Source organism: Platichthys flesus, chromosome 20 (genome assembly GCF_949316205.1).
Source record: "Platichthys flesus chromosome 20, fPlaFle2.1, whole genome shotgun sequence".
NCBI classification, from domain to species: domain Eukaryota; kingdom Metazoa; phylum Chordata; class Actinopteri; order Pleuronectiformes; family Pleuronectidae; genus Platichthys; species Platichthys flesus.
The window spans coordinates 6,678,179-6,705,598 of record NC_084964.1 but is presented as its reverse complement, the minus strand read 5'-3'; the positions used below and the strand labels follow the sequence as shown (position 1 = coordinate 6,705,598).

The 27,420-nt window shown below is 43.0% G+C and overlaps 1 protein-coding gene across 1 annotated transcript; it reads left to right on the top strand.

The window, feature by feature from the left end:
• pkd1b (polycystic kidney disease 1b) lies at window positions 1-25,852 on the top strand. The gene is made up of 42 exons (XM_062414388.1): window positions 1-76; window positions 981-1,161; window positions 1,260-1,462; window positions 1,627-1,745; window positions 2,070-2,217; window positions 2,341-2,606; window positions 2,706-3,479; window positions 3,996-4,127; window positions 4,209-4,384; window positions 4,499-4,635; window positions 5,053-8,711; window positions 8,846-8,998; window positions 9,235-9,375; window positions 9,647-9,929; window positions 10,142-10,244; window positions 10,379-10,507; window positions 10,604-10,754; window positions 10,875-11,012; window positions 11,734-11,878; window positions 12,006-12,725; window positions 13,403-13,556; window positions 13,636-13,891; window positions 15,257-15,452; window positions 15,598-15,765; window positions 16,181-16,321; window positions 16,526-16,736; window positions 16,970-17,093; window positions 17,702-17,845; window positions 17,952-18,372; window positions 18,540-18,657; window positions 18,733-18,944; window positions 19,331-19,533; window positions 19,622-19,819; window positions 19,911-20,065; window positions 21,474-21,674; window positions 22,079-22,253; window positions 22,872-23,054; window positions 23,259-23,363; window positions 23,466-23,600; window positions 23,679-23,881; window positions 24,377-24,488; window positions 24,586-25,852. Exons 1-42 carry the CDS (start codon window positions 1-3, stop codon window positions 25,495-25,497), a joined length of 12,561 nt encoding a protein of 4,186 aa, XP_062270372.1. The 3' UTR covers window positions 25,498-25,852.
• Window positions 25,853-27,420: the final 1,568 nt, after the last annotated feature.

Genomic DNA, 27,420 nt, shown 5'->3' with positions numbered 1-27,420 from the left:
ATGACAGGCGCGCTCGTGGCAGAAAAGCAGATGCTACCCTGGATTCTTTGTTTGGTTTTGATCACAGTAGCTGGAGGTGAGAAGATTTATTTAATAATGAATCAAGGCTAAAATTAAAAAGTTTATTTATCTGTGTCTTGTGCAGAGAATTCCAAGTCAGAGTGGACTCATGGAAAGTTACTTTTGAACTTCATCCCAGGCAATACCTGTTATTACCCTTTATTATATATATATATATAAAGTTTTTTCTACCTCATTTAGTGTTGCATTTCAGGTAGAAGTGGCACTTTTTTAACCCCACAGCATTTATATGTTTTATCCTTTTCAACTCTACTTTTGACAACACAATTTATTATTTTTATACATTTTGTTATAAAAGTTTATAATTTTGTCTTTATTTCGCATTAGGGAAGTATTTTCAATTTGATATTTGATATTTACCGTTTACTTTAATATTCTTCCATATACATTTACAATACATTTTTACAGTTTAATGATGTGAAATAACATTTATGGAGTATTGCTGATCTTTCAATTACATTTGTTGCAGTGTAACATTCTAAATTGTGGTATTGCTCGAAGCAAAAATATGCAGCCTGGTGTGTTTTGTGTAAATCTGGCATATGTCAATTACAATTTGCACTAATGTGTTCAAATTTTCCATTTAAAGCAACAGTTTACAGTAGTTTAAGTACTATGATTAGTGTGTATCCAAGATTAGATGCAGAAAGACAATCAGGCTGGCAAACAGCTGTTCTCACAGCTTGTTCGGCACCTGTATCGTCTGATAAAGAGCTGAGTCAGTTGAGCGCCACTTGTTAAGCTCTCACAAACTGACAGTGAATATTCTTGCAGGAGTGGAACATTTTCAATTTCCCACCCCACAATACAGCTGTTTGGTTTCTCTACATGTGTTTTTTGGTTGATATCATTATTGATATTTTGCACGTTGTCAGCTCAATGTGATTTTTCCTCTCCAGAAGAGGCTCCCTGCCCAGAAGGAGGTGGGATCCACTTGTCCAGCATGCGGTGCTACTGGATGTCTGAGGCGACGTCTTCGTGGTCTGAGGCTCAGCGTTCATGCAGAGAGACTCCAGGAGGTGATCTGGCATCTGCTGACAGTCCAGCCCTGCAGACGTTCATCCACTCCTCCTTTCCTGTGTGAGTCCTATATGAACAATGTGTGTCTACATTTACATCATGTTCTACCCCTCTCTGTTTCAAGAGCAGATGTTTTGTGTTGTGTGTTTTTGTTTTAGGAAAACCACTGTGTGGGTCTGGCTGAAGGGACTGAGGGGAGAAGGGTCGGAGCAGGCTGGGGTTGTGGAGCCGGTGAGTCCTGCACGGTGGGCTGGAGGCAGTGAGGGGGGGTGCACTCAGATGGCCTTGGGTGCACTGGGACAGCGGAGAAGAGGTCAGTGTGCCGAGCGATACCTATACCTCTGTGAAAAAGGTCTAACTGGTAAGTGTTTACTTTTTAAAACACATAAAAAATCTCTATTTATGTAGTATGTGGACAATCTGCCCCAATAGAGGACGGCACCGACAGATTTGGTTGATGCTCGTGTGAAGAATAACAACAGACGGGTGTGTTTCTGTGATTTCCGTTAACCCCTATTCATGCAGAGGCTTTACCACCTATGGACAGTTACCTGACGGGATTGGTTCACATGAGCGGCATCTACACACAAACCCAGATACAACCACTTCTCAGCATCCCAGACATTGGACAACCCACGGTGGAGGTTCGTACAATGTGACCGGGATGGCCAGAAGAAGAGAAGGCACAAAACATCACAACCTCACAGACATGATACACGTCTAATCAGCTCAGGACTGAAATCACTGGTTCAAAACACAGATTCCAGACCAATGGTAGTTTTATTACAATATCTATGATGTGGCACAATGGAAATGACTGTTGATTAACTTGACTAATAATGAATAAAGTGTTATATATTGCATGTAAGCTTATATAACAATGTTTAGTGCATTAGAAAAATTGTAGTAATTTGGGCAATAGTTAATGATTCAATTGTTAAATAGTTGTTTTTTAAATATTCCCACAGATGCAGCTGTTCCCAGGCTTGTGGTTCAGTCATGCAGGTCAGTTGGTAAAACTTCAGCTAGTGGTTCAGCCAAGCCCACTGTCCTCGCTGGCCCGTGTTCAAATCCTCCGACCCTACTGCGACCCCAACCACCACCTGGTACCTCCAGGTACAGCCCACAAATAACATCACGTCTGGAAGCTACACTGTTGTGTATTTCCTACAGTACTGCAGGTATTACTAAACAGGCCTGTTGAGTACTTTAGGCAATAATCTCCTCTTTGCTCCTCAGGTTGCAGCTCCCTTCTTAATCCGTTTAGCTGCTGCTCACCAGTCCCACTGTGTAACACTACAGGGGGCTGCAGCGTGGGTCAGTACTGGTGCCACCTGCTGGAGGCCTGCATGCCCAACACCAGTCCCTGCAGCCCCTACGATTCTGCAGCAAGCGGCCGTGGCTTTGCTTTACCTCCAAGATACCCTCCAATACCCCCTTTCTACCACCTGGTGGCAGACCTGTCCCTGAGAATAAACCCCACCTCTGAACTACAAACTATGAGCGTGAGTTGACCTTTTGTTGCACTTTGCTACAGTCATTTTGAATCGGGTCTAAATAGAATAGACAAAATATCAGTATCATTGTCTTCTTCTCTGCTACAGGTGCTTCTTCCAGATCCAGCCATTATGGTGTACCCTGATGATATAATAGCAATACAACACACTCGGGACTCTGGAACCTTCCTACATTGCCGCAGCAGTGAAGCCTCTCGAAACTCCTCCTGGCGCCAGAGTTACCTGTCCCTCAGAGGGGCCGAATGGGGCGGTTGGTGGCAAGGAGGCCTGACTTCACTGTCCCAAGGAGGCCAGTGGGTGGACGGGGTGGTGTGTGATCTGAGCATACTGTACATAGACACCTTCCACAGAGGTACTGAGCTCGACGGTATCTTTGGTTCCACCCACACAGAGACAATCACACCTCCTGATGTCAGTCCCCTAACTACAGCTCCTCCTCCACATCCGAGATCTAAGTTTAGGCTTGATGTCATCCACCCCCTGCCGGACCAAAAGAACCAAATTCATGTCCAAATCAACGCCCCGACACTCATTGTAGTAAAGGTCCTGGCCCCACAGAGAGCAAGGAGCTCATGGTCCGCCCCAGTGCTCCAAACTGGGGTCCCCTTGCTCTCATCGTGTCCCGAAGAGGTGGCTCCGTCTCCGCCTGGCTGTGAGAGACAGTCCCCTGATGAATGGTTCTCCTCCGTGACTCTCATACTTCCCTCAGTGGGGGTTCAGGTGTTGAATATCAGTGTGGTGGATGAGGTTGGTGCTCAGCGTGAGCATAGTGTGAGTGTGACGGTCTGTGGCTACGAGGCAGTGACAGGGCTCCGTGTTGAGCCTCACGGACGTCTCAGGATGCTAACAGACACATCACAGGTGAGAATTTACAACACATCAAATTTGCATTCACAACCACAGTTTTTAGTTCCCGTGCTAGCAGTGTGGGTCAAGAGATGGCAATGTCAGTAAGACGAGCGCTTTGATCAACACCAAAATATGTCAATTACTATTGTACGGATTGACGTTTGAGTTTTGAAGACAACTGATCATGATCCCCAGAGGATTAATCCTGTTGCAACTGATTGCCACCAGCAGGTCACATTTATCGCTAATCATGGGAGAAATATCAATTTCTTTTCTTTTCTTTATATAAAATATATGAAGGATTCCAAGATAATACTTTGATGATTAGTTATTGCCAGTGATCCCAGAATAATAATGTTTTAAGCATCTTAATTATACAGATGCCTGATTTTAGCTCAGCCTAAGAATTTGCTAATGTAGAGTAGTATCGTTGAGGAATGTTGTCATGGAAAACATGAACTTTACCAACATGTAGCCCAGTTTCTTTACATTTCTTTCAATGGCATCTTCTCTGTTTTCATATTGCAGTCGTTTACAGCCAAAGTGGAGAGTGGGTCCTCCGTCAAATTCACATGGGTTATTGACCACCTGGAGCAGTTTGCCTTTGAAGGGGAATCTTACAGTGTAGCGTTCAAGAGACCTGCTGAGTATAAACTCAAGGTAAGGCGTTTGTTTAGTTTCTTCCTTTTGATGTGTCACTAAACAGATTTCTTTAAAATTAATCTTAGAAATGTACATTAGGTTACAGCGTTGAACCCTGTGAGCTCCCAGAGCCTGGAGATCATCTTGCTTGCTGATGAACCGACTCCGTTGGCTGAGCCAGAGTTCCTGTTTGTCAGGGAGGTCGTAGCTGTGAATGCAACCCACCTCTACACCCTCAGGGTCAAAGTGGACATCTCTCTGCCAGTCACCTTCAGGTATCACAATGTGTTTTTCATCAATAATCTTTAAAAATCCTCAGAGAAAAATGACAGAGAATACCACCTGCAACTGGAACAAAAATGTTTTTTATCCGGTCTAAAATCTTGCAGGTGGGATTTTGGAGACGGCAGAGGAAAGGTGAGCCACACCCAGGCTGCTCCATGTCAGACCATGGATGGCCTTATGGAAAGTGGAGAGAAGCAAATGTTGGTCCAGGACTCGGTGAACTATACATATTCTTATCCAGGTAAACACACACATACACATGCTGCATAAATTACAATAAAGATTCCCTGAATGAGATCAAAAGGAAAATTGAAAATTTTGAATATTGGTTGAAGGGACCCTATCTGAAAAATGATATGTCTGAAAAACAGATATTTCGTGCAGGATAAGAAATAAAGCTAATGTGATTGATATATGCGAGGAAGTCGCTAACACAACTACAAATGAATGCAAATGTTGCTCTCTATCTATATCTAGATAGATTTACAGTTTACAGTTTATTTTATTCTGCCCCCAGGTCGACAAAATGCAATACAAATTTTTTCAAGACCACTTAATATAGGATCTGAAACTTCTGATGCGATCAATAATGACACCGTTAGACTCTGTGTTATTAAGTACATCAGATTGAATTATATTTCTGTTTTGTTCAATACAGGTGACTTAACACTTCATGTCCAAGTCTCCAATCAATTTGACGAAATTGGCTCATCAATGAAGATTATCGTCCGCCCCGGGTTAGGTCACATCCACATTTCCTCTTCGCCTGCAGTGCCCACTGTCAATCACACACTTCTTCTGGAAGCAGCCGCAGAGCCCTCCACCTTTGGTGTCTTCTATAAATGGGACTTTGGCGATGGCTCCAAAGATGTCCAAGGCATCCAGCATAAAGTGCGTCACACTTTTGGATCTGCCGGACTTTTTAACGTCACAGTGTGTGCCAACAACACTTTGGCTGCCCTGACCACTCGCCTCCTCTTGGAAGTGATGGAGGAGATTTCTGGATTAAACATTAGCTACAGCGAACCTAGTGAAGTAAATTCTGCCACAGATTTCAGAGCTAAAGTTGCCACTGGTACGAGTCTCATCTGGGATTTTGACTTCGGTGATGGGTCCCTACAGGGCAACCTTACAGATGGTTCCATCTCACACATCTATAAATCTCCAGGGGATTATTCAGTGGTTGTAACTGTCTCTAATTCCATCAGCAAAGCTCAGCAGTCCATCAGGGTCGAAGTCTATAGTCTGGCTGTTAGTGGAGTTCTCCCTATAGAATGTATCATAAATGGAACATACGCACAGCTCACTGCTCTGGTCACTGGGAAAATAGCCTTTCTGATTTTCCATTGGCAATTTGGCGATGGCTCCCCTGTCAATGTAGTGACAGGTCACTCCACAGCCATGCATTCATTCCTAAGTCCCGGCATTTTTCACGTTAGCCTCACAGTGTTTAGCTTGGTTTCATCTGTATCATTTAATACAAGTGTTTGTGTTGAGGCACCAATCACCAACTTGACAGTGAAGTCATCACAGGATGTTGTAGCAGTAGGAGAAGAGGTGTGCTTCAGGGTGTTAGTTTCCCCCGATCAGGTGACAGGTCACCAATTCAAGTGGTCTAGCAACTCCTCTATACCCACTGCCAAGATGGACGACTCTCAGAAGTGTTTTGTCTTTAAAGATGAAGGCGTCGAAGAGGTATCAGTGATGGCAAGTAATAACGTTAGTAAACAAACAGCCAAAGTTAGCATCATCCTTCAGAAACCTGTGAGTAAACTGTCTGTGGGACATGATAGTCAAAGTGACGTACTGACAGTCCATTCATTAGTGTCTTTTTGGGTCGCTGATTGCAGTGGAAGCAATGTGTCTGTGCTGTGGGACTTCGGAGATGGTTCTCTGATGGAGCCAAACCACAACGTGTCACATGTCTTTACCTGGACAGGCCAGTTCACAGTTACTGCCACAGCGTCTAACCTGGTGAGCAGAGAGTCTGCATCCATCAAAGTCAATGTGTTACTCCCTGTTGCAGACCTATCCCTTCACAGCAACCCGCCCTATGCTGTAGTAGGAGAGGAGACTCTGATCACTGCAGTTGGTAGTGCAATCAGTAGCACCAGTTACTACTGGTCTGTTGATGGTTTAACTTCAACCAAACAGGGGACCGATCAATTTAGATTTGCTTTCCCCAAACCAGGAGTGTATCAAGTGAGGGTTGTAGCCCAGAACTTGGTGAGCAGAAGGGAGGCAGCTATTATCATTGAGGTCTTTGAAAGAATAGAGGGTCTTCACATTGAATGTCCCAGTCTGACCAATATGAAATATGCACCTACGCAAGAGGAACTGCTATTTATTGCTTCAGTCACCAAAGGCTCCAATGTTACATATCACTGGCGTGCTGCACAGAGTGGAATAAACCAAGAAATCACTGGTGATGGCAGGCTTTTCCATCTGCTGGCTGAAACGCCTGGTGGGTTATCAGTTCATGTAAGAGCCTCGAACAGGTTGGGTGAGGCCACAACCGCTGTTTCTCTAATAGCAGTAGAGCGTGTGACAAGTGCACATATTACTTCTCATTCCAACATTGTGGCATTAGGTAAATTAGTTAATATATCTGTGTCTGTTGTTACAGGGTCAGACCTAGAGTACCTTTGGTATACAAACTTTAATCCTTCACCCCTGCAGACACGTGAACCCTTTCTTCTCCACAATTGTACAAGTTTGGGTGATTGTCTTGTCACGGTGGTCGTTCAGAATGCACTCAGCCAATGTAATGATACCAAACAGCTCATAGTCCAGGAGGATGTCCAAGAAGTGGACTTTGAAATTGAAGGAAAGACACGTCCATTTTATATCAATGCAAGTGTTGCTATGTCCCTCCGTGGGCTTGTTCATAAGGGGAGTGACCTGAACTGGGACTGGGAAGTTAGACGTTCTAAAACCAACATTTTGAGTGCCTCTAATCAAACTTTCATCTACACTTTTACACATCCCGATATCTACCAGGTGTCTTTGAATGTCTCCAATGGGATTAATTGGCAGATGGTTTCTCACAGGATCACTGTCCAGGATGGAATCAAAGATCTGCTGTTGAATATAAGCAAATCTTCCGTTTGCAGTGAAGAAGAAGTTACTTTTACGACGACAATTTCCAAAGGAAGCAACGTGAGCTTTGTTATAACCCTTAAAAACAAAGACTGGATTCACAGCCAGGCCATTCTCGAAGGGCAACACTTCTCACTAAGCCTTCCAGCTGGGAGATATTTTGTGACAGTGGAAGCTTGGAACCTGGTCAGTAGCTCAGAGGTGTCTTCCAGCATTCTGGTCACTGAGCGCATTCAAGGTTTGCGACTTGTAAACAGTAGTTCTGCTGCACTCGAAGCTCTGAAAGGAATCCATTTCAAGGCAGAGGTGCAAAGTGGGTTTCCAGTTAATTACACCTGGATGTTTCACTTGGTGGGCTTCAAACCTACATGGCTGATTGGTCAAGAGATAATCTTTACTCCACCAGAGAGTGGTTCACTGTCTGTCAGTGTGGTAGCCAACAACAGTGTTTGCTCCCAGATGCTAAATGAGATCGCTTCGGTGGAGTGGCCGGTGAAGGAGATAAAGCTTGTTTGTCTTTCAGAGAGACAATTTGTGGGACACGATGTTATTTTTTTCACGACAGTAAGTGGAGGGAGTAACGTCAGATACCTCTGGGACTTTGGAGATTCCACTAAAGCTTTGGTGACAGACTTGGGAACAGTTAATCATACTTATTCAATTGCTGGAAAATACAGTGTTGTGGTCAAAGTTGTCAACAGTGTGAGCAACGTGTCCACACAGCTTCACATGGAGGTGGAGGAGCTCCAGTGTTCCAGCCCTCAAGCTTCTCTAGTCCAGAGCCAATCTACTATCTACAGATCTAGACCAGGTTTCTTTGAAGCCAGCGTGGACATTAACTGCTCTGCTTACAAGACCCTGTACCAATGGGAGATATACAGAGGGTCCAATGTTACCACTTTGCCTGGGTACAAAGTCTTTCTTCGAAGTCAAGTGGATGCAGCTTCTCCTCTACTATTACTCCCGAGGCACACTCTTGACGTGGGACAGTATTGCCTTGTGTTCACCGTTACACTCCAGGAAACTCCTGTATATGTCCAACGGACCGCTATCATCACAGTGGTCCATTCCCCGCTGGTAGCTGTCATCAAGGGAGGCTCGCACAAACTGTGGCCAAGCCTCAGTGACCTCACCCTGGACGGATCTGAATCTTATGACCCTGATACGGAGCCTGGAGTGGAGGACACGCTAGAATATCACTGGACCATCATGAGAGTGGTAAAGGACTTTTGATGTTATAGCAAACTCACAATGTTGTAGGTTGTGTATCAGTAAAAAGTAAGGTGTGATGTATTAATCATCTGATACACAATGTTTACACTTGTAACACATGCGATTTCTTGTACTTACAGAACTGTACAAAGCCTCATATTGTGAAACAGCCCATTGAGAGAAACAATAGTAGAGTGACTTTATTCACCGATCAGCTGCACCCAGGCACAGTCTACATATTTACACTCACTGTACACAAGGCAGGAAGAGAGCCGGCATCCGTCAACCAGACTGTGAGTGTTCCACATGATATTGCCCCATTTTACCCACATTTACAGCTTTTTCTGCAGCTGCATTTTAATTGTTTCAAGATTTGGGCTATTTTGGAAGAACTTGTCACAGACGCAAAAAGCTTTTTGACCAAACAAGATCCAGAACTTTCTTCACAGGGGTTTTCCTCTGAGTCTGTTTGAAGTGATGATATTTTAAGGATTTATTCATGCTGATGATGTCAATCACTTCTCTTTAGGTAACTGTGTGTGAAGCCCCTGTGCTTTGTGTGACTGTGGAATGTGTGTCCTGTTCTGGCCACTCCTCCTCTCAACACATCAGTTACAACACTGCCATCATCCTTGCTGGACGATGCGAACAATGTGATGACCAGACTCAAGTAATGTTTCTTAAACAATTGCACACTAGGTCACTTGATGTTAATTAATTTCATAATTTCCTTTCTGTAAAAATCTGGTAAAAGGTTGTCTCATGAGGAAAATACAAATCAGGTGTAATTGTTTACAAATCCAGGAATAAGTTGCTGTGGGATAATTATGGCTCCCTGAATGTTTTTTCTTTATCTGCTCAGATTATTCAATTGTTATAGGACATTTAAATCAACGTTGCAGGGTTTAATTATTGTGTCCTAATCATGTGTCTATCCACAGTACAAATGGAGCGCTGAAGTCCAGACTGGCATCACACTTGACCTTGATAAAGTCGCTCCCTCCACAGGGACACGTTCTCCTAACTTGGTGGTGCGTTCAGGCGTCCTCCAGCCGGGACTGAGTTACACCTTCACTCTCAATGTCTCTCAGCCTGGTGGAGGTCAGTGGGGCAGCGCCAGTCAGACTATACAACCTAACAATCCTCCACACGGAGGCCTCTGTAATCTGAGTCCAGAGTCTGGCATACGTCTGCTGGAGACAGTGGTCACCTACAACTGCTCAGGTACCGCAGTGTGTTACACAGTCCAACATGTGTCAGTACCTTTTTTTTTAACTCCTTCTTTATTGTGCCATTTCGCCTTGTTCTTGATGCATTTAAAATGTTGACAGGTTAGTGAAGAAAATGCTTTGTGTTGCCTCTTAAACTTGTATCTCATCTTATCTTACCTTGTCTTAATTCCAGTGTCAAAGTTGCTCTCTGTAATTTTTTGGTAGGCTGGCGAGATGATGACAGTGAGGCCTCTCAGTTGATCTACACCTTCCAGGTGGCCCCATGTCAGCCCATCAGCACAGAGTGCCCCACACTTACTCTGTACAGGTGACTACTGGCCTCCATTTTAAACTGTTAGTACAGAAATAAAGTTTAATCCTAGCCTAAACTTTTAAAATATTCCAAAATATAAATTTTCCCCTTAAAAAATAAGTTTCCAGCGCATTTTAATTCTTTCCCAGGGGAACTCGCTCAACATTTGGCAGCCTGGTTCCAATGGGACGTTCAGGGCAAGAAAAAGAACTGTCACTCATCACAGTCACTGTATTGGTGGAGGACCATCTCGGCTCAAACGTCATTGCTCTGAACAGGTAAAAGGGAAAATCCTCGGTGGGAAATACATCACGCCCATTGTCGTAGTCAAGATTTAGTTCACTCTCTCTCTTCTGGATTCCTAAACTCTCTAGGACACTGACCACTAAAAACTCAGCAAAGGACGAAATCACCAGTGAGTGGCTCAGAAACAAGAGCCGGACGGAGCTGTGGGCTCTGGTCCAACATGGCAACCCTCAGGAGCTCATTCCTTACTCCATTGCCCTCAGCAGCAAGCTCAATCAGGTAGTGTGTCCCTGTCATATTTCACTAGCTTCTCTCCACCACAAGATAACATGATAACTGAGGATTATAAAAAATCATAGACATGAGATTTAAAATAATGAGTTTCACCCCTGTCAACAGATGAAGTCTGAACGGACCCCCCAGGAGCTCATGGACAGGAGGGAGATCCGGGTAAATGTGTCTAAAGCCCTGGCCTCTCTCCCTTTGTCCTCCATTCTGGATGTTGATCAGATCAGCTCAGCGTTGGCACAGGCAACCGTAAGTGAGCACTACCTCCTTTTTGGAAAAATTGAAAAAAAATTGGGAATATGACTTAGTTTTCTAGTGTAGTTATATATTGGTGAAATAAAGCAAATAAGCACATTTTACGAGATATTCATTTTTTACTTTTAGAGTTGTAAACTGAATTTATGCCTCTGCCTTACCTACAATGGCTACATAGGTAGGATAAGAAGTCACGCAAACTGTAAACAACTAAAAATCAGACCTACAGTATTGACAGAGATACAACTGTGACTGTGTTGAACAATTGGTGAAATCTGACTTGTTCTATAAGTATGTTTAGCTTTCTTCTTAGTTAGCAGGATTACACAAAAACTACTGAACAGATTATCACGAAACTTAATGGAGGGATGTGGTATCCAAGGATCTTGATTTCTTTTAAATCAGGCACAATTAAAGGACTGATTCTTTCAAGTGTGAGCAATTTGGTGCCGATCCAAACGAAAATCTGGATCTAGTGAAATTAGATGTGGTTTCATAAGGATACTGTTGGGCCTTAGGGAAGGTATGATGTCTGATGAGTGCCATTCTAGTTTTACATGCAATAGTTTGCTCATAAATGCCAACACTAAGAGACAAAGACGACCATGTAGCCCTAAACCCTTTCACAACAAAACTATATATTTTTAGATATATATTTTCCCAATTTTCAAGTAATTCACACAATTCATGTTGAGTTATTTACTCTTTGTTCCAGGCCGTCCCTGATGAGTTGGTATGTAAAGGCTGCCAGGAGAAGGTTCTGGAAGCTGTGGGGAGGATGATCCTTGTGATGGAGGAACAGATGAGTCCTGGTGTTTTATCAGCTCTTGAAACAGGAAGAAACATCCTTCATGTCTTAGGTGCTCATCTTGCATTACACGCTGACTACATTCCCCTCAGGATCGATAAAGAATCCATCTGTCTAGAAGAAGTGACAGCATAAATGTTCAGATCTGGTGAATCTTGCTCTGTTCTCTGTGTTTCCAGGTAGCACCTTGGCTGCAGTGTCTGAATCAGCCAGTGCCTCCAGTTCTCACCCAGTCTACTCGACCTCCCTGCAGTCAGCCTCCACTCTCGCCCTGTCAGCCCTGGCCCACGCAGGAGCCCTCATGCGTACTCTGATGCGTTCACGTGTTCACGGCGAGGATCCTCTTCTGCTCTCCACCCCTTACATCAACACAGTTGGTTTTCAAGGAGACCCCACGGACCTCCTCTGTACTCACCAGACAAACCAGTCCAACCATCACCAGGTCGTCTCCTCTCGGTCGTCATCGGCTGATGGGTCAAAGATATGTCCGTTTCATATCCCCAGGTCCCTCACCACTCACCTGAGGAGTCAGAGGTCAGAGGTGGTGCAGGTGCTGTTCGGTACAGACGGAGCGCTGGAGTCCAACCCTCTGCTGAGTGCTGCTGACCCTCCGATTTCCACCTCTCTGGTTGCCATGGAGCTCACCACTCCTCAGGGTCAGCCCATACCCATCAGGGATCTGGCTAGTGAACAAGCCATACAGGTCACCCTGCCCCACAAGTACCCTGTGGGACAGGGAGACAAGGGGGCAGATGGGAGAGTAGGTGAAAACAGGAATGAGACATGTCTCACTGTAACGCTTCCCACTGAAGGACAGCTGAACTTCACAGTAAAAGCTGTGGACGCACTGGATGAACATGCAGGTTTATACATCTCCTTCAACTTCAGTCTGCTTCCAGGTAAAGCACATTATTTTCCTTGTTGAGTGTTTGACCATCTGAATTTAATAAAAATTTTATTTTCTTTATTTTCATATTAGTATGTAAAGTATATATTGATATACTTCTTATGTACGACATAACCATATATATTATAATAATTTTTATATATGACATATCCAATCTTTCTTATCTGTTTAAAGCCTTTTTTTAAGGCTCCAAAGTTGTTTATACCTGCACCAAGGTTATATTTTCATCAGTGTTAGGGTAGATGTTGTATGGGGGAAGATTAGGGGGCGGATCCAGGAACTTTTCTTCATCTTCTTTAACATTGTGAGAATGGAAGTTTTCAACATTTTCACAGTTTTCCCAGAGAATCATTCATTTATCTTGATGAAAGTAATCAGGCATGTTTAGTGACCTGATTTCTTTGAGTGGGCTGCCCTACCCCAATAGAGTATTTTACACAGCAACATGTTTAAGTATAAATAGTATAAATAATGAGTATTTTGATGAATGGAAAGCATTGACTGGGATGTTTCTGGGACACATGAAATGTATTAGAGGGAAATATCTTTAAGGTCGATCTTGCAGCGCCTCCATAATTATTATATTAACCTCACCATATATATATGTGAGTTTCAGCATGAATTATGAATTTCCAAAGGCTGTTTTCAAACTGCATTATGCATTTCTAGGATCTACTTCTGTGAGCTCGGGACATGTCAAGATAGAAGTGAGCTCCACGGTGCCAGGGACTAATGCATTTCTGGGATCCCTTGAGAAAGAGTGGGCTCTCACTCTCTCTGCTCCGACCAGCTCCTCAGAGGAAACCATCTTTCTGTCTCCATTGTGGGTCACCTGTCTTCTCCTTAGCTCAGTTACCGTCTGAATGAATAAAGGATCATGACAGCATTTTCTCCTGCAACAGGTTACACGGGACAGACGAGCCTCTCTCCGTCAACCTGACCTCGTCTGTGCCCGAGGGGGGGCCGGTCCACGTGTCGGTGTGTGTGTTCAGCTCTCTGTGCCAGTACTACAGCGTGGAGGAGAGGCGATGGAGCAGTGAGGGTCTCCAGCCACTGGAGGGCAGCACACTCCAGGCAGCTCACTGTCTCACCCAGCATCTCACCATATTTGGGGCCAGTTTGTTTGTCCATCCTGGGGCCGTTGTTCTGCTGCCACCGGTATGTCAAGGCGCTGAGGCTGTAGTAGAGCCATTTTTCTTTCGTATTAATGCAGAAAATTAGATCTGTGACTAATAGAAGTTCATGATGCTTCAAGATAATCTTCACAAATGTACAGTATAATGATTTTTGAAGGCTAAATACAGTAAAAGGCGTCAAACAGACTAAATCATTTTAGAACGTTATTGATTTGTTTTCGTGTTGACTTTTAATGTTTAATATTCTTACAGTGAACCTATTCTGAATAAGACATTATTTCCATAATGGTGTTTTCATGTATTGCTTAAAGAATATCCCCTTTATATTACTGTGTCCCTAATACAGAGCAAAGACAGATTTTAAGCAGTTCATTACATCCACTACTATGTCCAACATTATTTTGCCACCTTTAAAACACCAACCTGAAATAGTTGTGTTGCAAAATCTACAACTCCTTTTCATTTCCATCTTGTTTATACCCAGGAAATGTCAGCAAGCAGTTGGTAACTGTCGTTTATTGATATCACTAAATACTATGAATATTCCATTAGGACATATACATTTATATAATATGGCTAAAATCAGAATACTTCATGTCTTGATGGGATTAATGCTTATTTTGAGTTTGAGTTAATCAGCAAATGATGATTACATGGCTTTGTCATATTCAGACCTCATTTGGGTTAATATCTGAATATCAATGTCTATCTGAATGTAGACATTGTCTTCATCCTGTATTAACCACAGGATGTGGTTAATCCTGTGGTTAATACAGCAGGATTTGTTGTATTGCGGAAACAAGCTACCTGTCAGTATTCTTTTCGATCCTTAAACGAGATATTTTAAGATGATAAATATAAAAAAAATATGTTTTGAGCTAATCTTTTATTTAAAACTAAGTTAATGATACATTTTTTGGGAAGAAGTGTTTAGCTATAATTAAGTTAATGAGTTCAGTTTGAGAACATATCTTTATTATGATCCCAAAAGAGGTCACTTTAAGTTGATAATTATTTTGATGTGCACAAATCTTTATTTATATTGAGATAATAATAAAAGTCTAGTTATTTTTATATCTTTTTATTTCCAAATAGTTTAAGAGAGACCACTACAAATAAGCAATGTTATGGAAACTGATGGAGTTTTAAATTTGAATGTGTCTAGTTACAAGGACTAATAAATCACATTACATCTTTCTTTCAACCAAAAATGCTTTGCGCTGCTCAAGGGGTACTCGGCAGAATTTTTTCTTCAAAGGGGGTACGTCACTGAAAAAAGGTTGAGAACCACTGGTCTAATCCATTCCCCACATACAGACTATAGGAAAGTGTATATTCATCAACAGGCTCTTTCTCTTTTCCCTCTTTGCGTGTCTTATCTCTCTAGTCAGGTGGTCCTGTGCGTAACTCAGTGGTTGGGATTGTGTGTGCCGTCCTGGTTCTGACTCACCTGCTAGTGGGTCTCATCGCCCATAAACTGGACCACTTGGACAGCTTAAGACTGAGCCAGGTCCCTCTGTGTGGCCGTCCGGGACTCTACCACTACAGGGTTCTGGTCAAAACCGGCTGGAGGCGTGGAGCAGGTCAGCCAAAGACAAGCCACAGAGACATAGAAATAATAACTGTATGACTTTAGTGAAACTAGCTAGGGCATTTTCACGTTTATTAAATGAAACCTCTGACTATATATGATGTAGATGATTTAAATGCTGTGGTATAACCCATCAGGCACCACAGCACATGTTGGCATCAGTCTGTACGGTGTGAACAAGAGCGGCTCTCGCCATCTGCAGAGGGATGGAGCGTTTCAACGCGGAAGCCTGGACCAGTTTCACCTGGAGACAGACGACAACCTGGGAGAGGTTTGGAAAATTCGCATATGGCACGACAACACAGGTACATGCTAACTACAAGAATATACATCTTTTAAAGTAATATGCTATAATTGCACCATTCTTTTCTCATAAAGATTACCAAATCTAAATATGGCCTTCTGGCACCAAGAAAAAATAGCTAAAAAAAGATTTAGTGCCATCCAGTGTTGGAATTGTTACTAATTAATCTAGTGTGTCCATCTGGGCTCCTGTAGAAATTTGACAGTGCAACATTACGGACTTTGTGGAAGGGGAAATGCTCAATTTATTAATTTACACTAATGAAAACATTGAATAATTATTCAATTTCCCCCAATAGACCCCACCCTTAAATACTACAAAATCAACCTATATGAAATTCCCATATTGCTGTTCTTTTGAAAACACTTTTAACAAGAAACCACTGCATTTTTTGTATTTCCTATCTGTAAACGTAGGTCTGGAGCCCTCCTGGTACGTTCAGCATGTGGTGGTGTGGGACCCTCAGACGGACCACATGTTCTTCTTCGTGCTGGAGGACTGGCTCTCTGTGGAGAATCAGAAGAATGACACTGTGGAGAAGGAAGTTCTGGCCTCATGTAAGAAAAGATTCTTACAAACTGCAAAAAGTATCTGACGGAGCGATGCTGGGTGCTCTTTCAGGATGATGTTTTCATTTTTAACAATCGATATGAGCTTTTTCTTCTTTCAGTTCAGATGACCCTTTGTTTGAAACAAGCTATTTATTTTAATTAAATTGAAGAAACACCATATTTTTTGGTTCTTCATTTCGTTCTATGCAGGTCCAGAGGAGCTCAGTGGCTTTCGACGGGTCCTCACCTCCCAGCTGGTGTTCGGGGTGAAAGAGCGCCACCTGTGGCTGTCACTGTGGGACCGTCCTGCTCACAGCCGTTTCACCAGGGGTCAAAGGGTTACCTGCGGCGCCCTCATGCTCCACCTCTACTTGGCACTGGGGGCTCTGTGGTTTGGGGCTGTGGGCTCCAAGGGGATCAGGTGAGATGACTTAGTCAAACATTTTAGAAGAAGGTATTAATAATGTGATATCTGTCAGATAATATAGTAGCTGGTGTAAATTCCTTTACAGTAAAACATCAATGTTTCAGTGTGTTCTTCACAAACGCAGGACTTTGTATAATTCAGTCAACGCACTGCAAATAATTTAAGATTTCTCTGAAGATTCTGCTGAGTTGACAGGAGGAAAATGATTTGTGTGTCTTTTCCACAAGTGGACCAGTGTCAGCCCAGCTGCTGGTGAACATGGAGACGGTTGCCATGGGGATGACTGTTGCAGCACTGGTGTTTCCTCTTCAGTGTTTCCTCTGTTTCCTGTTTAGGAAAGCTCACAGTCAGGTAACTGATAAAACTTTCATGAATTGTATTTAAATATATTTTGCTGGAGAGAGTTTGATATATTGTAACACTGTCATTTATATATATATATATAAATATATATATATATATGTTATATGCTCTAACACGTGCCATCAGTGTGGTGCTGATTAGAGGTCATTGCACCAGTGTGTTGGACGTGTGTCTATATGCTTTGTTCGTCAAACAGTTTTATCTCAGTGTGGAAACAATATAAGTGAGTGTTTCCTATTTATCTTAAGTAACACAGTAATAAATGTTCAGCGAGCAGGTGTGTGTTGTGTCATGTTGCCTCGTGTCATGTCTGCCTGTGTGTGAGTGTGTGTGAGAGTGTGCGTGTATGTTTGTTCCAGATATTACCCATGATATGAGAACCTGAATTTGTTTACACAGTCACTTTATGGGGATGTGTCTCCATAATGTAAATTTTTTAAATTGATGAAAAAAACATTTTATAGTTAGAGTTAGGCAAGTACGAACTATGGTTAAGGTTAGTGTAAGTCTGCAGGAAATCAATCTCTGTCAATTGAATGTCAATCTGCCCTCAATTTAATAGACACAACTCACACCTGTGTGTGTGTTTTACCCAGGTAACTGTGGACATGTCAGTCCCTCCTTCTCCCATTTGTCACTCTGTGGAGATGGATGTTTACTTTGACCAATCAAAGTTCTCCAGCTCGTCACTCTTGTCTCTGCCAGACTCCTCCAGCCTGACCCAAGGAAGTCCTTCATCGGTGAGAGCAACGCACACAAATGTGGAAACACACACATTTTTTGTTTTTCTGCTCCCGTTTCGTTTCTCAGGATCACTTCACAAGTGTTTCTTGTAATTGTCTGTAGTTACTGGAGAGCAAGGTGTTAGACTCCAGTATCCTGGACTTCTGGGCGGCCTCTGGCTTGGCGCCCCAGACAGACAGAGATGTGGTGGCATGGCCGTCCTGTGACAGCCTCCTCAATCTCCCGGTAGATTTATGTCCCACCAAGATGACCCCAGCCCACGAACTCTGCATGTCTTCACCAACTCTGGGCCCCACGCGCCAATTGAGGAGGAAAAAGGCCCTGATGCAGCTGAACCTGGCTTCACCCTCCTCCGCAGACTCACCCATCACTCATGTCTCTTCAACTCTCAAATATCCCTTTTCAAAAGAACCTTCAGATTCGTATCCATCCCCAACTGCAGCAGACCAGGAGCTGCTCACCATGAACGCAAAACCAGTCCAAACTTACAACCACAATCTGACAACATTTCTAACTCTGTCCGGTGAGAAACATCAGAAATCCATATATTCATTGATGGAAACAAGGATTTATTTCTCTTGTAACCAGTAGTTAGCTTCTATATTATCTAGTCAATGTTTGTTATTTATCATTTCTTGAAAGTAAACATTTAAATGTTTCCTAATTGTATATGTATGTCCCTGGTGCCAGAGGAGGATCTGCTGATGTCTATAGCAGCAGCAGCAGCTGAGGACAGAACTCACAAAACCAACAGCAACTCAGACAGCGGCCGGGATTCACCCAGAACCACATCCTCATTTACAGCCACGTAAGCATCACTTCTCTTCATGCCTCTACACTCTCATGCAGAACTTTATGTTTCGGTGTTTATCGCCCTTTTTAGACAGAGCACCTCCTGCAGCAGCTGGTCGGATCAGAGTGAGGACAAGTACCTCTGTGGTGCAGAGATCCTCATGCCAGACTCCCAGTCCTCCTCCCAGTATGAGGCAGGGCTCTTTAAGTGTCCCTCTGTGCTGTCTGTTGACTCAGTGGCCAGCACCTTCCTGCCTAGCCCTTCTCCTGACTCCACTCGCTCCTCCTCCACCACACGCATAGGTACCATCTTCACTTCTGACCCCACTACTCTGTCAGACTAACTCACACACCACCTAGTCAACGCCGTATGTCATCAAACTGTGAACCACTAAATAGATTTGATACTACATGGTATTTAGTGCTATTTATTGTATCAAAGCAGATATTTGGGTCAAGTTCATACAACATCTACTGATTAATCAAACTATTCCAACTGTGTATAAATTACTTATAGCTCACTATTTGAACTTTTAGCCAATAGGCCACCTTGTAGCTAGTTAAACTGCTTATCCACATTCATTAATTGTTGCTATCTATATTAACCAGTTTTCTTTAAGTTTGTATCTTTTTATTATATCTGGTGTTTGTGTTCAACATCTCTCTGTTGCTTGACTCCTCCACCCCAGGTGTCTCTCGAGGTCAGCCCCGCTGGCTGCTCCCCACCTGGACACTGCGTGTGATTTACCCCCTGGTGGCTGTTCTGCTGGGAGCCTGCCTGGCTGTGGTCGGACTCTACGGCACATTCTTCTCCAGAAATGTAGTTCTCATGTGGCTGATATCGGCCTTCTCTGCGTTCCTCACCTCTGCTCTGCTGCTGGAGCCTCTCAAGGTGAGTTCAGACGTGTCATCCATTTAACTTGCGTGGGCAGATCTTTGGTGGACAGTTGCTTTGATTTGCCTCCGTCTTGCCCGCTCAGGTGTGTGTGCAGGCACTGATCTACACCATGCTGTGGAGGCCTGTGGATCCAGAGGTGGAGGACCAGCTGGCCCAGGAGACCAGTGTGGTGAGGGCATTTGGAGAGCATAGTGCAAAGGTGCGGCCACCATGTGGCTACGGGCTGCTGCAGGCTAAAGATGAGGCGCGCAAAGTCCGAGCTCTGCGATCACTCATGAGGGTGAGATAACAATCAAAGTTCAAAGTGGAAAATTTGTCTCCAGAGGAATTGAAACACTTTTTTATAATTTTAATCTTTGTCTTTTATCTAGCACTGTGTGTGTCAGCTGCTGTTTCTATTGCTGGTGCTGATGGTGAACTACCAGGACAGTGTAGAAGAGAGGCAGGGCAGGCTGCTGCAATCTGCTCTCAGGGGCCATCTTCGCACAGCACCCCTGGGAGCCCCGAACCTCACTTCACTCAGAGAGTAAGCACAACACTCACTCACTCACTCATCCTGATAAAACACTATACACCAAATACAACAACAATAAAAAAAACACTGAGAATGCTGCTAGACGTCGGCTTTTCTCCACGAGACAAATTCAACCTCGGTCCGGGGTTCATCCTGACTTCCATTGTGCAGCATCAGTAAAAATGGTTGTTATGCTGATCCTGTTACTACATTAAGAAAAGGACACAAACTAATAAGGTCTTCTCTCTTCATCTTTTTCATGTACAATTCTTCACATAATCAAATCCAAAAAAGGAAACTTCAGATAAACTTCTGTTTGTGTTTCTTACTTTTCACGTTCATTATTAAGCACTTTTAGGCGTGTGATATAAAAAGAAACGAAATACACCACATAAAAAAGCTGCCTTTCTTGTGCTCTATTAATACAGTGCTGTACAGAACTGCATCAACAGTTTTTGTTGTGCATTGAAAAACAGGCCAAGTACAAGACATCTTGAGATAATTAGATTTCTCTGTTATTTTGGATGCAGACTAAATGAAACAGTCCAAAACTGTATGGATGTAAGGATACTGTTTGCAATATAATATATATTATGTTGCTGTCTCCAGACCGATTCCATGAAATAAGAACCAATCTATTATTCCACTTCTCCCAACCCAAAGCCCTTTCATTTCCACAGATGTGATTCTCTAAGAACTGGTAACAAACACTTAGTTTTTAGTTTTTAAGCTCAGTCATTTCATCAAATGGCTGGACACTGTAGTTTTTCGCAAATCTTTCTCAACAGGATTAATTAAATCACAGCTGTGGGTTGAAGTTATTTGATGCACCAGTGAGTTGGATCATGGGTTAAATCAATAGTTCAGTTGAGTTTCACTTAAGTGAGTGGGACTCTGCAGTCAGAGCTTAGGTCAACCAGTTGATAGACATTGATTTTTCTTCTGGATGAGAGGCTCATTAGATTCTATGGACTTTCTCTGCCTGGCCTTCTCGTTGAAAGTCCCTAAAAAGTTGACACAGCAGGGGATCCCCCGCTGGATTCCCAGCGAGCAGGTGGGGTGATGGGGATGACGCAATAGAAAAACAAATATAAATCAAAAATCTCCCGTGGAGAAAGTGGTGCCACACACGTAGAAGACCCCGGCGATGATGTCAAGAGCTTGTGGTGATAAGAGCCGACGCTGGTTTCTGTGTGTTGTGAATAAAATCATGTGATTTCAGCAGCAGAGTTAATACGTTGCTTCCTTCCTTAACACAACATATTACCAATCCACAGTATAAAATATACATATGACAAAATAAAATGAACTAGATGAATACAAATTGTTGAGTACATTCTAAGTAAGAGGTCACTGTTATAGCAGTACTGGCTAATCAAAGTATTTGAACAATCAGAAAGTCCTTCTCTCTTATCTCCAGCTGGTCAGATGCAGAGCAGTGGATAAATCACACCTTGGTGCCACAGCTGCACCAAAACCCCTCACTGGTTCTAGTGGGACTGCCACAGCTGCAGTACACAGGCACGCTCGGCCACGCGGCAGACGTCCTCCTGGGAAACAGCAGTGAGAGGACGCGTCAGCTCCTTGCTGACCTACACATGAAGGACTGGGGCAGGAAGATGTTAGTGGATTTGTTACAGATTCAACAAGATGTGTGTTCATGTAAATCTTTTATTCTACAGTTGTTCAGCTGTTGATTCCTCTGAGTGCTGAATCACCTTTCTGACAGTAATGAGGCGTGTCAGCCCATCGAAGCATCTTATCATTTGAGAACAAATACAGAATAACAAGATGACTAAATAGAATTTGCATAATGTGTAAAATATTTTATAATTCAAAACACTCTCCATCGTGTCACTTTTATCCGTGGTACAACTTTTTTTGATGAACCTAACCCCAAATGGGTTTTTATATTGAATACAATCCATTATCAGACCGACGTTAAATTGTATAGAATCTCATTTTAAGAACAATAACAATGATTTGCTTTTTAATTTTTTCATTGTTTTATTTGATCTGTTTCAGGTTTGAAACTCTTTCTATTGATTTCACACACTACAACAGAGACTCTGGTTTGTTTGTGTGTGTTTCCATTCAACTCCAATGGGCTCACACACAAGGAGTCACTTCCTTCCTCTCCATCCATCCACTCCTCATCCCTTCGCCCTCCTCTGGACTGGACCTCCGGGTTGCACTCACGGTAACATTCACAGTATCCCTTCAAACCACAGACTGTATATGAAGAAAGATGGCATATCTCCACTTCTTCCCACTATCCAGAAATTAAGCCAAAATGTCACGGATACGAAGACTGCCATCTTTCTCAATTGTAGCTTGTGCAGTAGCAATCGGGAGCGGAGCCAAAGCAGATCCTGTCAATGCACAGGCTTGACCAATCACGAGTCAGTGTCAGCTGTCAATCATGATGCTTCACCAAGTTTTTATAGCATCAAATAACTAAACTTAAATGGAAAGATGAACCTGGATGAACACCAGTGTGATAAGGACTATGTTAAATGTCAAAAAACATCTTTGAAAAGATTTTATTTGAAGTCAACATTGTTTTTTTAATTAGGTTCATGTCCAATTCACCTACATGGAGGAGGCAGAGTTTGTAACCTATGCCGCAACGAGCCACTAGGTGGGGATCAGGATGCTTTGGCTTCTGTTTTGAGGAGCAGTCATGTCTTCCATCTATATACACAGTCTGTGTTTCAAATACAAAAAATGAACAAGAAATGAGGAGCAATACATATCCTTAAGCAAACGCTTCAAAGAAGTAGTTTCCTAGCTCTGATGCTATGACTTTGGTTGACAGGTTCTCCTCCTCATCTCGGCTCTCCTCATCTTGTTGTCGGAGGTGTGGTCCATGGTCACTGAGGATGCTCAGTATCTGCACCACTGCAGACACTGGTTACAGCTTTTCCTGGCCTTGTTGTCATTTGCGACGGCTACCCTGCAGTTCTGCTTCCTGTCTCGTGCCTCTCCATGTGTTTCTGAGGTAAAAAACTAAAAGCGAAAACATTTTGGATCCACTGACATCACCCTCCACACCATTGTAAACTGTTAACCTTCTTATACACTACTCTTTGTAGACTCAGTGGTAGAAATTAAATATTGATATAAAAAAATTCTCTTAGAGTACAAGACGACTATTCTGTGAGTGGCCTTGACATCCTTACAATAACCTGTACGTTCCATTTAGCTTCAGAACCGACCAGACAACTTCATCGACTTCCACAGAGCCGCCCTTCTGGCTCAGAGGTCGTCTCAGTGCGCTGCTGTTCTGCTCACTCTGCTTGTTCTAAAGGTAAATGAGAGCTCTGCTTCATTATTAAACAGCAGCACTGCTCCACACACAGCTTAATCGTTGTTTTAAATGTCTACCCGATGCCACTGCTGTGTACCCCAGCTGCTGGGAACATTGAGGTTTGTGCGGAGGTGGCTGGTGATAGGCCGAGTGCTGCAGAGAGCCTGGGGGGAGCTGTGGGCTGTGACTGTCCTACTGCTGCTGCTGCTCATGCTCTGCACTCATCTCGGAAACATGGTACGAAAAGAAAAGCTCAACTGGGTAGAATATATATGAAGAGGAGATGTTGTTAGATTAGCTTTGTCTTTGTTTCAGCTCTTCTCCCATTCGGTGGAAGGCTTCCAGTCTGTGCATGAAGCCGGTGTCTCTGTCCTGTCTAGCCTACGTGGCCGAATAGCTCGACAAAGGCTATGCAGGGTTCACGCAGTCCTGGGACCCCTCTATGGACTACTACTGATGGGGGGAGGTCTCTGGCTATTGGCTAGACTCTGTGGAGCTGTTCTCATCCGTGCATACAGGTACATTATCGGGTCTTTATTACAGAATCTTACCCAAGTGCTTGTTAGAATTTTTCGATTTCTCCATCATCGAAGACCAATTACAGAGAGGCTGGTGGAAATAGAACTACCTTTACTTTTTTTTGTTCATAAAAGTAAATGTTTGACCCGATGGTGGTGATATAAAGTCAAGACATTTCTGACATGACTAGTCATTAGAGGAAACTTAATCTTTAAACATGTTACAGCATCCATCCAATAATCGCTGAGATACATCAATGAAATCATGGGACCTCTGGGAAGCATGACTACTTGTGCAAAGGAGGCTGAAGGAGCTGCAGCTGGACTGTATGAGAAAAGTGTTTTGTGAACATTACAGCATGTAACCCAAATTAAAATGATGAACCTGAATATTTGCATAATATGTCTCATTTAAGTTGTGCAGGTTGATTAGTGCCTTAAGTGGGCTTCATTGCTTACTGATACATTTCATATCACTGTTGCTGTGTGCTATAGGGCAGAGCAGGCTGAGCTGTACCATCCAACTATTGAACCTCAGGATTATGAGATGGTGGAGTTTTTCATCAAGAGACTCAAGCTGTGGATGGGACTCAGCAAGGCTAAGAAGGTAAATAGTGGAGTGGATTTGGTGCATTTGTTGGACAACTGAGTATTTGAGAATCTTCTGTTGCTGATGACACGCTTTTTTTTTTTCCTTTTTATAGTTCAGGCACAGTGTGAAGTTTGAAGGCATGGACATCCCTCCCTCCAGATCCTCCCCGGAATCCCATCTGTCCACCTTTTCGTCGACTCTCCCCTCTTACCGCTCCCCTTCCCTGTCCTCCTCATTCTCATCACCCCGTCCCCTGTCCTCAGCTCTGTCTGTAAGATCAGAGGACTCATCAGTGTCCGAGCCTGGGTTGGACGCCTTGCCCTACCTGGACCGCCTGCTCCCCAGAGTCACCGCTCTGCTGTCTCATTTTGATCGGGTCAATCAGATAACCGAGGATGTTCACAACCTGGAAATGAAGCTAGAGGAGGCCCAAACCAGGAGCAGGGAGAGGTGGATCAGTATCGACAAAGAAAGTGCGAAAAGATTTGAAGAATCAACAACAAACCCAAAAGAAGTAGAAGCAGTAAAGAACACAGGAGAAGTTAGACACAGGAAGACAAGTCTTCTGTACCCGAGGCCACGTGTCTCCCTCCCATCCTCCTTTTCTCTCAATCTGTCCACTCTTCACTCCTCCGCTGCATCAATCTGCATCTTTCCCCGCACAAGAGGCTCTTGTCTTGACTCTGATTCAGTCTTGCCTCAGGCGTCTAGCGACAACCCTTCTTCTGTCACATCCAAACCTGCATCTGGAATCTGTGGCTTGTGTCCTGCAGGTTCTCCTAGTTCAGGTGAGTTCCCCAGAAGAAGAGCGTGGCATTCTGGGAGTTCTCATTCCGCCGATGCAGCTCAAAGGGCCTTCCAGCTCTCAGGAGGAGCTCCTCTATGTGGATATGGAGGAGAACATTTAACGTACACAAACGATAGACCCAGGAGCGAGGAGGGGGTAAAAAGGCGGATCAGTGATGGAGTCCCTGTGAAAAGGAAGGCTTGGATCTCTGAAGGACCAGAGACTGAACAAGACTGACCCTGTGTTTAGTCAGAAAATGTCTTTAGTTCATATGTTTATCTGTGTTGGTGGAGGTGATGCTCTCCTCTTCTGTTTGTTAGTTATTTTGCAAGTTTACGCAAAAACTACTTCCATGAAATGTCGTTGAGGGATTGGACACAACCAAAAAGAGAACCCATTAAGCCTGATTAACAGGCAGATCCAGCGATATGTTTTTTCTTTAAAATGGTTTTAGCCTTGGAGGAGGAATGAGGACCCTTCTGGCAGGTCTCACAACTTTAAGAGATGCAGCATTGAATCACTGTACCAAAAATATTGAATATTTATTTATAGTTTAAAGAGACACTGTGGATACCTAACTCAGACAAATAAAGACGAGTGACCATGTGGTCTGAAAGCGGGTTTATGTTTAATTTCTTTCATCTGTTCTATAAATAACAGAAAAACAGCACTTTAAGTTGCACCTTTATTACTATAGTCGTTTTAGATTTAAGCGTCATTCCGAGTTTGGAATGAGAATCTCAGTGTGCTAGAGGAGGAATGTCAACATCACATCCACAACTGTGCTTTACTGTAAAACACAGAGATTTACTTGGTGCTGATTGGCTTAATCAGTATTATGTGAGCTTGTTTAGCAAACACTTGAATGGAACAGATGTTTATTATGTAAAAGTCACACACTCCAGATTTGAATGATAACACGGCTCTCTGGGTATTTTATCAGTTTGAATTCATATTTTTGCTTATCAAAAGGAAAAGACCTTGACCGTAGAGTAAGCACATGAGCAAAAACACTGCCATTTCTGAGACCATGTGACCATGTGTGGTGTTTGTCAGTATCATGAGAAATACATCTAGATTTGCATGATACGCAGTTTGTTTGTGGTTTTATGTCATGACCCGATATCAAAATAACATAAGTGTAGCCAACACAAAAACAAACGCAGATATTCAAACAGATTTGATATTAATAAAAGATTGATGGAGAATTATAAAAATTAATGTCAGTGACACAATGCAGAAAGCATGCTCTCAGCAATACTCTGTCTCCCCCTATAGGTAAGATGCGTCCTTTCCTGTCCTTAATACGAGTTGCAGTAAGAAGCCAAAAAAACAAGTCGACAGTATTTTAAAAACTAACCAACTAAAAGGGCAGCAAGTAGCTAATGCAGTCATCAACATCTCAAATCACATAACCTGCTTCTGATGATAAACTAGCGGGTCAACAACTTCACGCACACATCCCAACGTACATTACGCAGAACAGAACAAGATGTAAAAACCAACAAAAGTTATATCTCATTTGTCCTACAACATCAACAAGTCCAGCTCTCTCCGGCTCTGGTTGTTGATGTGTGTGAGGCTGGTCTTTATGTTCCAGCACGGTACACCAGAGATCAATCGTGCAGTTCCAAACATGTCATTCTCCCAATTAGTATGTTTTTTGTAACATCGGATTATTTTGAAACTGCTACTTTAAGGTATAAAACCATTTAGTATGACTTTGGGTAAAATTGAAAAATAAATTAAAAACTATGAAATAAAAGTGTCAAATTGAAGCATTGCCCAAGCTAACATTCAAAAAGTTAACAGATTTTTATGTACTGCACTTTATCCGTACCGTTATTTCACATTTACCTGTGACCTTGCACAGAGACCCTTGGCTTTCACCCATCAGCACCTTCAGCCTGGACACCAATATCACACTGTGCTGCACACATGTTCAAGTTTGCTTTCCTTCTTTTAATCGCTCAACTGATTGTTGTGAGGTCAGTGATTTTATTTTTCCATTCCTTATCTTAACTTATCATTTGTTGGGGTATGTTGTGTGTGTGCATTGCCTTATCATTGTGCAATGGTAAAATGTCAGTCCACCTGTATAAAAGGAGGCTTGTCCGTCTCCAGTCTTCAGTCTCCAGTCTCAAGTCTTCAGTCTTCAGT